This window comes from Opisthorchis viverrini (assembly GCF_000715545.1).
Source record: "Opisthorchis viverrini unplaced genomic scaffold opera_v5_607, whole genome shotgun sequence".
Lineage (NCBI taxonomy): Eukaryota > Metazoa > Platyhelminthes > Trematoda > Opisthorchiida > Opisthorchiidae > Opisthorchis > Opisthorchis viverrini.
The window spans coordinates 119,748-133,520 of NW_008752271.1; the positions used below are offsets into that span (position 1 = coordinate 119,748).

Genomic DNA, 13,773 nt, shown 5'->3' on the forward strand with positions numbered 1-13,773 from the left:
ATCAGACTCAATGCTTCAGAGGTACCGAGTACCTTTCATACACAACAACCACGTCTCCGATCAATACACTCTACCTCTGACAGTCAAAATGATGTCACATCGGCGCCAGAAATGTCAGAACTCAGTAAACGTCGCCCTGGCATCCCCAATTCTACTTGATCAACGGCCACACATCAGATTCACTTTTAGGACTCATAAATGGGATTTTATGTGGACGTAGTAGCACCTGGTGACCACTGTCTAATGGAGTTATGGCTTCATTAGGCGAGGTCTCATTTCTGGCCAGACCGGACTAAGCATTCAGCTGATTCCGTGACAATGTTACACTCATGTCGGACGATATTGCCAATCCGCTTGATAGATACTGTTTGTGGTGATGGTATGCACAGGCTAGGGGACGTACACTTTCAGTCCGATGACTACTTAGATTCGGTCAGCGTGCTCCTATGACTTCGGGAAACTTGATGGTCTGCTGGGGTAACTACCGATCAACCATTGTGTTGCGTGTACCGTCACGTTATCCGTAGGGCACGGAATAAATGCTCAACGATCTCAATTCGGTCATCCATTAGCTATGTCCGACTAGCCGCACCAAACAAAATTTGAAATCTACCCTTAAGAGGGCAGGCTGAATAGTGAGATGGGCATCCGTGTCCAACACAAGGCTTCACTCAAGTAACATCTCTCCACGGTTGTTGACAGATGCAACTAAAACGATGCATTTCGCTGCGTGGAATTCCGTGTGGGGCATCGAAAGTGCCTCATCCATGACAATCGATAAACGAGCCGAAGCTATTGCCCAGACTTCGCCATGACAGAGAACTATCGATCTCGGTAACCTCAGCATAACTAAGCTAAACACAAACTCTTTCGGCTCAAACGAATCATCTTCCCAATGGCGGTTAATAAGAGTGATATTTTCGAAAAGATTTATAGATATCTCTTTAAAATAGTCCCATCTAATAGGCTGATGACAGTAATAATAGTAATAAGTAAAATAGATGGAAAACAAAATAACTAAATGCAACAATGATCTATCGAACATCACCATCGATACGTGAATCGGAGAAAGACTAGTAGTGGTCATTCATTGAAGCAGTTTCGTTTCAAGCGATTTGATGACCTCGTCCGAAACACGTTCGGCGGTGAGTGCCCTGAGTACTGTAGCCTGACACATGTCTGCGGCAACCTCGTGACTAGCCACCACAAACATTCCAGCAAGTTCGGCAACTGCAACATTGTAACCCGTTCCGATTTTGTTCTCCGAACCAACAGTCTTCGGGGTGTAGACCGACCGTCTCGGCCAAACAACAGCACGTAATAATCCGTGATTGCTTTTATGGTTTAGAACCCTGGCCAGAAACAGATTGTGTGCAATCTCTTCGGATTGACAAGCCTCAATGACACGCCATATGGAGCTGAAACAAGAGGAAACAGGTGACAAGGTGCTGCTTTAGTTTAAATTCTAAAACAGTTTAAATACAATGACCTTCTATTAGACAAACTCGAAGGTTCCCCTCAAACTCTGTACATTTATTCGGCTATAGAGAAAACCTGGAGTATGCCATACCACCCGAAGGAAGAATGAGGGCTGAGATAGTACCAGGTTGCCCAAGCCTAGAAAGACGTCAAGGTACCAGGTTTGAGTTCAAAACACGGACCTTCTGATCATTAGCTTTGCGCTTTAACCAGCGAGCTATCTCAGTTTTAGTGTGCAGTGGTTTCAACTAGAGGTGCTGAATAAGAAAAGCCAAGGCAAATCGCTAGTGATGCATCAGTTAGCGCCTGCTCCGTGTAGCTACCTACCCGTACCTCCCCCAAACCAACGGTCAACGAAACCGTGGTAGCTATAACAACTGAATGGCAAGCACAAGGTCTTTACAGCTGCAGATGATGAAGGCAGTGCACAACTGGCCACACAGCTCTGTGAGTATGTAAATAAATGTACTTTGAGGATTACCCGTTCACCAGCCCCTTTATTTCCTCAGAAAACCATTCGCGCGATGCCTTCTCATACGATGGCATAACCCAACATGTAAAATGGAGACGTTGGATTCCGTGGGGAAATAGGATGGAAGTAAGAAGTTAATAGTGGAATGGTTGTGGGGTAATTTCTTTTACCGTAGATTGCATAGGTATGCGGAGAGCGGGGTGGGTCAACGAATGACAATGTGTTCATTATTTTGTCAAAGGTCTGAAACGTCAGGTTGTCTGTGCGGCGAATGGCCTGTTCGCCAAACTGGTCGATTCAACCGGACACACTCCATCAACTGGCATTATCGATGAGCTGCCCAGAAGCGTGTGTGTGTGCGATATGAGTGAGTTTATCATGGTCTGCTTGACTGCGATGACCCAGGGCTTATCAGTTTTTGTTTAGATGAGCATTTCTATTGGCTTATTGATCGACCCAGCTCATTGAATAGACCAGCGGTTAAATTGTGAATGCCTATTTGTAAGTAGCCAAAGCTAGTGAAACCTCTCAAATCTTGGAAAAGTCACGAGTAATAGCCAGTACAGTGGAATAAAACATACTCAATGAATTGTCCAATTCCATCAACAGTGGAGAGCTCGAAAGTGAAGTTGTGCACAGGGTGTTCTGGAAGTTCCGAATACGCCGGAAGATTTGGCTTTGTCCGCGTATCCTAGACACGATGGTGTTTAAGGACAAAAAAAGGTTACTGGTAGGGTGAAATTTGGGAATTTTCAATTAAGGTTTTGTCCTCTAAATAAAGCCACTTTATGCTGGAAAGCTGAGAGGCACTGTTCCATCCCTATAGGGAATCACCAGCAGTGCGCACCTCACGATACTCCGAGGAGTTTCGAACCCGGGACCACAGATTGAACACTTAACTGTTCGATCGAGAGTGTCTGAACACCAATGTGATTATGGTTCATTTAGACGAGGCAGCGCCACTCACCCGTCGATCCGGAAAACCACATCTCGTAGTCACGTCCTGGATGGCTCAACTTCTGTTGACCTCTTGTACATTTTGGTAGTGTACCAACAGCTGTAGAGTGCTTCTCAGCTTTCCAGGACAGACTGGCTTCACTTACACGGCGAAATCTCAAAGGACCAATTGGTGGGAGACAAAAGCTAACCAATTCGTTGATGACGAGTCACATTCAGGTCATATGCACGAGGATGGTGGGATTTAAAGCTTCTATGAGGACACATGACCTATTGTTGGGATGAATAACCTAACTTCGTAATACGCCTAGCAGGGTCATTAAGCGCCTAGTGCACACTGCATCATCATAAGTGCTGTGTTACAAACGGTCATTTTGAACAAAGGATCTGAAATTCTACTCAGTAAATGAGATACCCCCTGACCTTTTGACAAACAGCAAGGAAAGTTGTCCGAACGAAGAAATCTTTGTATTGGTTGAAGACACAATTGCAAACAGCGTCTATCCAGCGTTTTATTAATTTATCAGACACATAGGTGGAGCACATTACAACGCACTGGTATGCCAGAATGACCACGGACACGAATGTTTCCATCAATCGATGATCAACAGTGGTAGCCATACAGATTGCGTTCCTCCTACACTACGAACATCTATTCGGGATTCATAGGTCATCCCACTTTGCACTGCTCGGTTTCTTATTTCCCACAACAGGTAGCGACTAGCGGGGGAACTAATGATCCTCGGGTTCTTGGGCCGGCCATAAAATGGACATCGCCAAAAATACGGAGTGTAGATTAGAGGACCGAATGAACTATAAGCGTCTCACATTCCATGTCCACAATCAACTCCAAATCATTCTTTTTTCCCCTGGTACGATTATCCTAGTTTTGCCTTCCTCCTGATTGTGTTGTATAAAACCGCTAGCCATGAAAACATCCTTTTTCTGTTCCGAATGTAGTCTATCTCTATTTGGATTTTTTTCCTTTGATGCTTCAATCGCCTAACACTAGAGTATTGTTCGCATGCCTGAGGTTGCATTCCCTTAAACCACCTTAATCTGCCGCGCCGAAAACAAGATACGATCTGCCTCATTGGCGACCCGTCGCTGCTTGACAACCTACAATATCTGGGTTATTGTCTGGGTCTATTGTCTGCGTCTATCCTGTTGTGGTTATTGGGAAGAAGTCTCCAGTGTTGGACCCATTCCCGGTCGATTTTGTCGTTCCATTCGTCATTCCAAAGGACTACGAAATCCAATCCTCTTCATCCACAAGAGTGGCAAATTACAAAGCGCCTCTTCAACTATTAGTTGTCGCATCCGCCTTCAGCCGCTCCCTCTCTATCTACTTTCAGATCATGAAGTGAAAAATATTTGACATATTAAGTTTGTCCTTTTTGTTTTAAAATTGTCCTTTGCATTGGGATTGCTGATTTTAGATTTTACCCTTCCCCCCACAATTTCAAGTATTCGTACGGCAGAAAAGCACATGGACGCGCGTACCGTAAACCGAAACGTTGGCTTGTTAGGCCTGACATGCAACACATCCAAGTGATAGGACAGACAATCTCGGAGGCATTCAATGTTGATAAAGTCAACCGTAAGCTGCATGGGACGGAACGCACTAAATTGTCCAGCCTAACTGAGGACCATCAATTGACCTGGGATGGGATCGAGTCCTCCGACTAGCGGGTATTAGCATCTGACCATGAAATCATGCCAACGCCATGCTTCGTTCTAAGCAGTTGTTGACTTAGCCAGACGATCCTACCACGGTCTAAGCGGACGCCTGACTACCCAGAGTAAAGTTTGAAGGAGACCACATAATCACAAGCATCCGACACAAATCACGTGCTCTAACCGGTCGCACATATCTAGCCGCTCAACCAATCCTGCTCTCATCAACAAGACAAGTCAATCTCCGACGTGCGCCGCGCATTGTACCGAACCCCTCGACCTCACACTCTGTGTACCGATTCGCATGCAGTTACGGTGAAACGTACATTTACAGAATAGGATTTTATGCGAATTCGTCTCGGAACATTGGCCTTATTATTTAAATCGTATAATCAACAGAGCGAATAATAGACAACAAGCCGAGACCCGAAAGTCTGCCCCATCGATTGCCACACACATCCTGTGCACTGGACACAGAGTTGACCTTGGATGGCGTCCACAATGTTACTGCACGGTGTCAACTCATAATCGTTCGTCGTCAGTGGGGCCATGTTGACCAATGAATACCGGCCCAGCGTGACCTTGACACAGACCATCAGGTTGCCTTGAACTTAAGAACCGAGCCTGAACCTGATTGGTCTCTCATATGATTGCCCCGTTCTAATGATTTATTGCTGTTTATTCCGGTTTATAATGTAAAACTGATGGTTTTTAGCATTGTGGCGGCAGAGATAAAAAACGAAATGTCGAAATTCCACAGTACTTGTCTTCTTTACATTAGTAAGTGGTCCGACCGTAAAAATGTTCGGTTAAGTTACAAAAACATAATGCATCCTCACCCTCACAAACCTAGTTAGTAACATCACTGTTGACACCCAGAATTCATTACGGTACAAGCGAAATTTTACTGTAAAAAACACTAAGTAGAAATTGAGGAAATGGACTGGAGCACCTCCAATCGAGGTAGGGCTGGAGATACCGTAAACGACTGCTATCCGCAGACCAGCCAATTGATGGCTACGATCATTCTGGAAGCGAAGTAAACATCCGGTAGAAAGAACTTGAATTCCTCCACAAGAGGGAGGCGAAATAAAAAATCAGTCCTTCGTAAAACAAATGTGCAGAGGGAAACAAAAAAATAACTGAGGTGTGCGTGGAACGACAAAACTAATCCGGAACTTACCTCTACCATCGCATACAGTGGCTCGGGTGCCTGCCAAAAATGGAAATGCAGGTGATTCACAGAAGCATGGGCAAGAAGACTGTTGAAACCCATGCATAAATACCTTGATGAAAGTGAAGAAGGAAAAGAGCAGTGGTATGGATGGATGTACGGTGTTGCATGCATTTCTACAGACACTCACAGTGTTATTAATGACACGCAAACAATACACTTGAACGGAATGTATAGTTGAACTGTTAAGTGAACAAAGTTCAAACTGAGGATCATGCGGAAAACTCGGTGCTAAGGCTAAGCTTCATTTGCGATTTGAAGGTGAGATCCGTTCGCTTAAGCAAGTCTGAACTGAATATTCCAACTGTTCTACTGAAGTGCACACAAAATCCAAAAAGTTGTGGGATATGCTATTTGGTTGCCGCAGCCAACCCAAAATGGCAGTTCAGATAAAATGTCGTTTGTCATGGAAAACACATGAAGTCCACTCTTCGGATTGACACCACCTGTGTGTCTGATTAACGTTCCATATCGGTCAGCATTCAGTGATGAGTAGCTATCACCACCACCACCACAAAACTTCAGCAGACTGTCGTCCCCAGAACTACGTGTAAGTAACATGCAAGAGATTTTGGTGAGTTTTTTCATGGTTAGTACTCAACCCCCTTACGGGGTTCGTCCCAACATCTGGATAATATTAATGACCCACCACCACCACCACAAAACTTCAGCAGACTGTCGTCCCCAGAACTACGTACCAGTAACATGCAAGAGATTTTGGTGAGTTTTTTCATGGTTAGTACTCAACCCCCTTACGGGGTTCGTCCCAACATCTGGATAGAATATATTAATGACAGCGTCGGACTGCGCACAACAAGAATTTACGGCCTCGTCCTGAGTCTCGATGACCAACCCGTCTAGAAGGGAGGGGAGGAGTCATGACCAAACGCAACGAACGACCGTCTTCATCTACATCTAAATGGATTTTTGACCTAACAGGCTGCAGGAATCCTAGAGACCAAGTCCCCATGTTGGTGTGCAATGAAGCCACATCATGTTCTGTGTAACTTCCCACTTACTAACGCAACCACCTTTTGTGGTCGTCCCGGGCTATTTCTGTAGCTTGTCACCTGATTTCTATGTGCATGGAACGCACCATACAACTGCGCAGCTAGCGTGAATCGTCCGGCTATAGATTTCATACACCACGTCGACTGGCGATATGAGATCTGTATTCAGAAAAGCGTCCATTGAAGTGGCTGCCTGACGTCATCCTCAGTGCTGACTATATCAAGGAATTTTATGGATTTCCGCATCCACAGACGACAGAAGAATCTTTCGTTAATATTACTTTCTGAACACAAAATTCACATCTACAGTCACCTCTGAAATGAGTTCCAAATAGCTCAGGGGTCAAGGCTCAAATGTACTGATCAGAAGGTCCGTGGTTCGAACCCAACCTTTGCATCCTCACTGCTCGTGTTTAGGCTTGGGCAATCTGGCAGTATTCCAGCCCCCGTGCTTTCTTCGGTCAACGTGGCAGCCAGGCACCGAAAGGGTATTACAGTGAACGACTATTTTTTTATGACACGCTTTATGAGAGTCCCTTCGGTCAACGTGGCAGCCAGGCACCGAAGGGGTATTACAGTGAACGACTATTTTTTATGACACGGTTTATGAGAGTCTAAGACACAGGTAATTCATGTAGGGTTTGTAATTGTGCAACATGTCCCCCGAAGGCCGTGGTTTTGTGAGCTCTTGAGGTGGGGGAATAAAGTAGAAAAATACCCTGGAATGTCTATGGATGAGTCTTGCAGTGGTGAAAGGGGGCAAGCAACTCAGATGTTGCGAGACAAAGGACCAGGTATGGTTACATCCAGGAATTATTGTATGGTCTCACTTCATCGGACTGCAATTGAGTGTTAACATGTAAAACTGATGTTGAGTGAGCACCCAATCGCACACCGATGATGTCTCCACAATTGCTGACGAAACAACTGCAAGCAAATTGCAAAGCTCAGCGAACAGATCGACAGTCACCTGATTTACAACCATTTAACGCAACCGAGCTACCAATATTTCGACGTATCTCCACTTCAGATCCATTGATGACAGCCTATATCAGCGATGGTTATGAGTTGCTGGTTGTCGGAGATCCGAATAGACCCAAAACCCTGTATTTGAGGGGGCTATGACATACAGCCATGCAGCGGCGCAGCCCGCACTGTAATCTTATACATACACACACCTTTCAGACAAAATAGGATGTTCTGCTTCTGATGCCCGTCTATTCCAGCCTTTGGGGTCCGCAGGGCGGAATCCTACACTAAAATCGGCTTACAGCTCTCTAAAGGGCTAAAACCCGGTCAAGGAACACAAGTAACTTCATTATGTATTTCGATGGTTGTACAGCCAGCACATCATCACTCCAGATGATCCAATGAATTCAGGCAGAAAAGTAAATTATCTCTAAATATATTATGGCGTTTCTCTTTATTAGTTGGTTTCCTACAAAAGATAAGTTCACTCCTGCCAACTCATCCGAATAGATTCCAAAACGCACATCGAAACCCTGGAGGAATTTCATGATCCAAAGCCATTCTGCATAGTCCCCACATACGAGACTTCCTGTGGAAAACCTACAATGACCCATTGGTCCTTAAAGATATACCCGAAATATATATGCGTCTAGTGAGTTCAATAAACAAAAATCTCTTAACGTTCTGATGGGAGTCCAATGTTCTCGGGGCCCCTGGTTGGTTTAGGTTCTTAAGCAGGTACGAGAACCATCATAAATAAATGATTTTATTAAAAAAAACATGGTTGTTGTGGAAGGAAACACGTAATCGAGCTGAGGAAACCAGCACCAGTGACGCCACAACTTTTATGTTTTAGTAGCACTGCTGATCACCGAGTCAGGCGTGATTGGTACGGTATCAGTCAGGTTGCTGAGATGTGTACGCTTATGCATTTGGAAGCCAAACTCCTCAATAAGTTTATGTATTTTTTTATTGCGACATTGCTACTCGCATCATAAAGCAGCTACACTACGCTTGAGTTTCAGTTCCACTCTTACCGTGAGCTTCCAACTAAAAGACAAGCTGCCAAAATCGACCATCAGTTTCACCGTGTGCTCGTATGTCGGTCGTATGATGAGTCGTTTGTTAGACGGATTACGGGAACACAATTCCACATCACTGAGGCTTAAGCGCCATTGCATTACCAACCAACCATCCTACGGAAGAAGAAAATGCCTTCCGCGCATTACCAACCAACCATCCTACGGAAGAAAATACCTTCCGAGGTAGCACTTTTGTTTGTTTTCTGACGGCAAGCGTCGAAAACTACCCTTCAAAAATAATCCACATTGTCGCGACAAACCAATGATGATTCTTTTAGCGGTGCTCTAGTTGTCACAAGACGACAGCCCAAATTCAAGGAGCTCTCGTTCAAAACACCATACAAATTAACACGAATCAATACAGAGGGGTTAGAGAAAATTATCAGTAGCGCCAATGGTGTTGCCGCTGGTCAATGCCGCGCGCAAATTGTTCCGGGGAACAACACCACCAACACAATTACATATGAAGAGTTCACAAAATGAAAACAAGAGTCGGGATATCAACAAATACACTCATTTGCATACCAATTTGGTCTTCACTGGAGGCTCAACTGAATCTTTCGCTTATGATATTGTTCAGCTGAATATGCTGCAAAAAGACCGCCTTATGTTTCGGTTTGCTCGATGTTTCGGATAAAACGAACGGGGATTTAGTTGAGGCTCCTGTGAAAACTAAATTGATATGCAAACGAATGTATCTGCCGAAATTTGACTAATTTGAGTTCAAGGAAACTCAAGGACTGAACCGACCTGATGAACTCTAAGAACGGCGACACCAGCAGTGAGCTGTCTTGTGATTGGTTTCCTTTATGAAAATAATCGGGATAGTTAAGGCGATCTCTCTTTGGCTTGAGTCCTGTTAACAGCAGAGACCAATACTGACTGCTGTTACTGAGGCACGGCTGGTAGAGGATAAAAATTAAAGATTTCGATTTGGCTACTTGAATTTTGTGAGTAGAAAGAAGTTTGTGACTCCTCAACGGACATTTTCAGTGGACATCGTCAGTGCACTGACGACGTATGGTCCGATTTGAAAGCAGCTTACCAATCGGCGCGGTGCTTCCCGACCAAAGCAATCAAGTGACATCCTACCAATACGTTATGGAAATCAGCACAAGAAGACATGAAGTAGGTGAGATTGTATGAGGACAGATAACCTTGAGTGCGATTTACTAGGTTTGAACTTTTAAAATAGTCTACGCGATGTTTCGTGCATAGATTCGTAAAAGAAACGAAAAACATGGACGAATCCGGGGCTCTGCCCGTATGACTCAGAGCCAGCTTTTCCATCCCATGTGTCACACTCGGTGGGGGAGGGTTGGAAGTGAAGTTGAGCTGTACTTCGTATGTAGATCAGACTGTATCATCGTCATCCACAGGTCCCAGCACTAGGACTGACCGCATTGTTCACAGTGTATCACACTCAACTTCGGCTTCTGTACGTCCGGCCTCAGTGACAGCCGTAAGCATTTTCAAACCCCGAAATCTTGTATACTTAGACGCACATTGAAGCAAGCAGGATAACAGGTGGCTCTTACTCGTACGCTGGATTCCCTCTGAATTGATAGATGCTGTTTTCAAAAACCAGGATACAGGATTCAAGTAATGTGACTGAAATGACTACCCCCATGCTCTCTTCCAGGTTCAGGATGCACACCTCTGGTGATGAAGAGGCCGCTGCAGCTGGATATGCCGGGGTGAGCATTGTATTGAGCGATCGAACGGAAGTGTCTAGCAGATATCCGTCAGATATTGCTGTGGTTGCTGGTAAGCTGAACGCTCAGGTGAGCAGACTAAGCGATGCTGAGGCTCAAATGGGTGGTCGTCTTGAATTGGACACGAGACGCGCGGACAGCGGAAGGCACCCGCTTCAGATGTATGTCGATCACAGACTGTTTCTTGCCAGTACCAATATTTGGAAGTGTGAATCACTCGACAACTACCCCCGAATCCGTTCTGAAAGACCAGCGTGGTTTCAGACAATTCACTAACGCGCTGCTGATTTTCAACGTTTACGCAGAACACGCATACCTCGCTTAGCGTCTGAAAGACCAGCGTGGTTTCAGACAATTCACTAACGTGCTGTGATTTTCAACGTTTACGCAGAACGCGCATACATCGCTTAGCGATTGAGAAGCCAGTGGACCCAGAAATCAAATGAACCTATCAGACCTGACTTCTCGAACGCTACCTGGATAGTCTTATGTCGGATATTAACGGCCACCGGGGACAGATATCCAAAGCAACCTATCAGACCTGACTTCTCGAACGCTATCTGGATAGTCTTATGTCGGACATTAACGGCCACTGGGGACAGATATCCAAACACTCAAATTCGGAACTTTTGTCAAAACACTGGACCTCTGATAGGACTGTGGCTTTGCTGGAGGCCCGGGGACAGATCCCCCTGATTGCAACCACAACTCAGCCCGACGCATCACACGGCGCCTGCTGAAGCTGAGTGTCCGCGCAGAACGAGAAGTTTGGTGGATCCGAAAGTCCTGATATTTATCAGAGTAGAACATCCGGACTAAATAAAAGATAAGCGTTCAGCTGTAAAATCTTTTCGGTGCTTAGCTGCCATGCCACCCAAAGGAAGCACGAGGGCTGGGATACTGCCATGTTGCCAAGAGGAAGCCAAGAGGCAGATGTCGCGTTCGAACCACGGACCTTCCGGTCAGTAAACTTGTGCTCGTCCGGACTGCTAGACACAGTACTCCGAACAGCAATTCAGTTGATTACCTGGTACCGCTCATTCGGAATCCTGGTTTTCAACCGAAAGGTGGACGGTGATTATAGAGCCACCTTCAACTTCAAAAGCGTCCGAGTGTATATCTATACTCGGGTGTCACCGTACTGCTTGTCCTCACGATGTCCCAACTGCTCTGTTCAGAGATGGCGGTGGGTCTCTTAGTGCCTGTCCAGCCTATTTGGGTCTATCTGGGAGAAAGAGACCATCCCAAACAACTGGGCTGAATCCGAAAGAGTACCGACAGTAAGGGTGGTAACCAGAGTTGTTAGTTTGGCTCATGTTGTGACAAGGCTTCTGACGTCACTGGTTCTTCAACGTCTTACAGTGGAACGCGTAACGTTGACCCGAATCAATCGGGGTGTCGATCGGGTAGAGACTTCGTTGACCATCTCTTCACACCGTCAGATGTTGCAACAATGCCACATGTACAGACGACCCACGATCTTGATGTTCCCTGACTTCAGGAGCGCGTCAGATTCTGTCGATCGTGCTGTTAACCACACTTGTTCAACAGGGCACATCCCAGAAGTGTATGAACATAATCCGACCCCTATGCTCGCATAACCTTGGGTGGGTGAGTGTACGGAAGTTTACCTACAAAAGTGGCGTCCGACAAGGATGTCCACTCTCTCTTTCTTGTTTAACTTCATCATTGATGAACTAATGAGGCGGACGCTGGAAAGTCTTCAAAACCCCGGTTTTCAAACTGTTGCCGGTGAGAGCGTCATCGACCTGGAGTACGCATCTGACATTCCTTTCATTTTCGAAAACCAAAGAGCCCTGTTGAATAGACTGACCACTATCATACCATTTTTGGCACTCACCTTGCAGGTTCAAAATGCGAAGTCATGCTTCAGAACGTGCAGTCTCTGAACACATTTAGTACAATTCAAGAAGAATCACTACATATTGTGGAAAATTTTAAATACCTACATACCTACTTTACCTACACACATAGATACATACGCGCTAAGCAGAAAAACGAGCATTTGGTTGTACACCAAGTACTTCAACCTCAAAAAACACCCAGCACCATCAGCTGTCTAAGCGGTTCTTCCAGCTACGGCAGCTCAGCCATGTGTTACGCATGCCGAAACACTGTCTACCGAGACGAGTGTTGTTCTCTATGCTTAATTCAGAATGGCGGAAACCGCAAGGTGGACAGCGCATAACTTGGAAGAAGGATGTGAGAGATTAGGAAGAGTTTGGGTGTTGTACGCCTTCCAGGATGGGGTTCCCGTGATCCCTCCTACGCTTGGCTGGAGACATTGCAAGAAATGACGGCTGATCAATGTCAGTGGCGTTCGTGCTGTCTTTCCTTTCAGAATGACTGATTAAGTGCTTGAAGGTGTAGGTAATTCAGAATACCTGACGTAAACTAGTTCTAGGTATCTCCCTCACCCATACTTTAATATTTTCACTCTAAGGATTGGAAAATAATTATAGCAACTTTATGGTTGTAGGGCAGTGGAGCATCAGTGTCAACATTGATGTTGCTGTTTCCGATGATGAAGAGGGCGCCTGAGAGGTGTATAGTCATAAATACCCGCTTAGCCTAGGATAAGCTGAGTGGCAGCTGTGGCCAAGAGGAATGTTGTTCACAGTACTCGGCTCGCTGGCCAATGCGTCCTTTATTGAAGATGGTCGCATAGGTTTTAGCTTTGATGATTTCACACACTGGTGGTTCTCAGGGACTGGCCGCACGGCATCCAACACTCATCCCATGTTCATTGCTTTCTGTGTCCACCAAGCTATTTGGTCAGCATGCACAGTAAATCTTACTTGACGTCTTATGATTCGCAGGGTTTAAGTAGGTGAGGAGTCAAAGGCAGCATGTTTTCGAGGCTCAAACAGTGCTACAGTTCTCTCATACTATTTGCTTGGCTGATGCTGGCGATGCCGAGTCTCAGATGAAGTTCACAGCATTGTGTAAATTGAATCTGTTCCAGCACGAACTGAAATCCGAAGGCGCAGCAGTTGGAAGAATGTCCAAAAGATGTTGATGATGCGTCCTTGCAAGTTCGGAATCTGCTTATCTCTCCGTTGTTAGGAGAGTTTTCAGCCACTCGGCGGCCTCGAAAAGCGAACTGTCTCTGGAAGATGGTAAGGTGAAAAATCATTCAAACATTCCAGGAGCAGTG

The 13,773-nt window shown here is 45.5% G+C and overlaps 1 protein-coding gene across 1 annotated transcript in view; it reads right to left on the bottom strand.

Moving 5' to 3' along the window:
• Window positions 1–1,087: 1,087 nt before the first annotated feature.
• Window positions 1,088–13,773, bottom strand: part of T265_11840 (hypothetical protein) — a gene marked incomplete at both ends in the record, with an annotated part of 16,296 nt that continues 3,610 nt past the window's right edge. Inside the window, 3 exons of the mRNA XM_009178625.1 lie at window positions 1,088–1,418; window positions 2,533–2,642; window positions 5,769–5,871. Of these exons, the coding sequence (XP_009176889.1) occupies window positions 1,088–1,418; window positions 2,533–2,642; window positions 5,769–5,871 (544 nt within the window). The remainder of the gene's footprint in view (window positions 1,419–2,532; window positions 2,643–5,768; window positions 5,872–13,773) is intronic.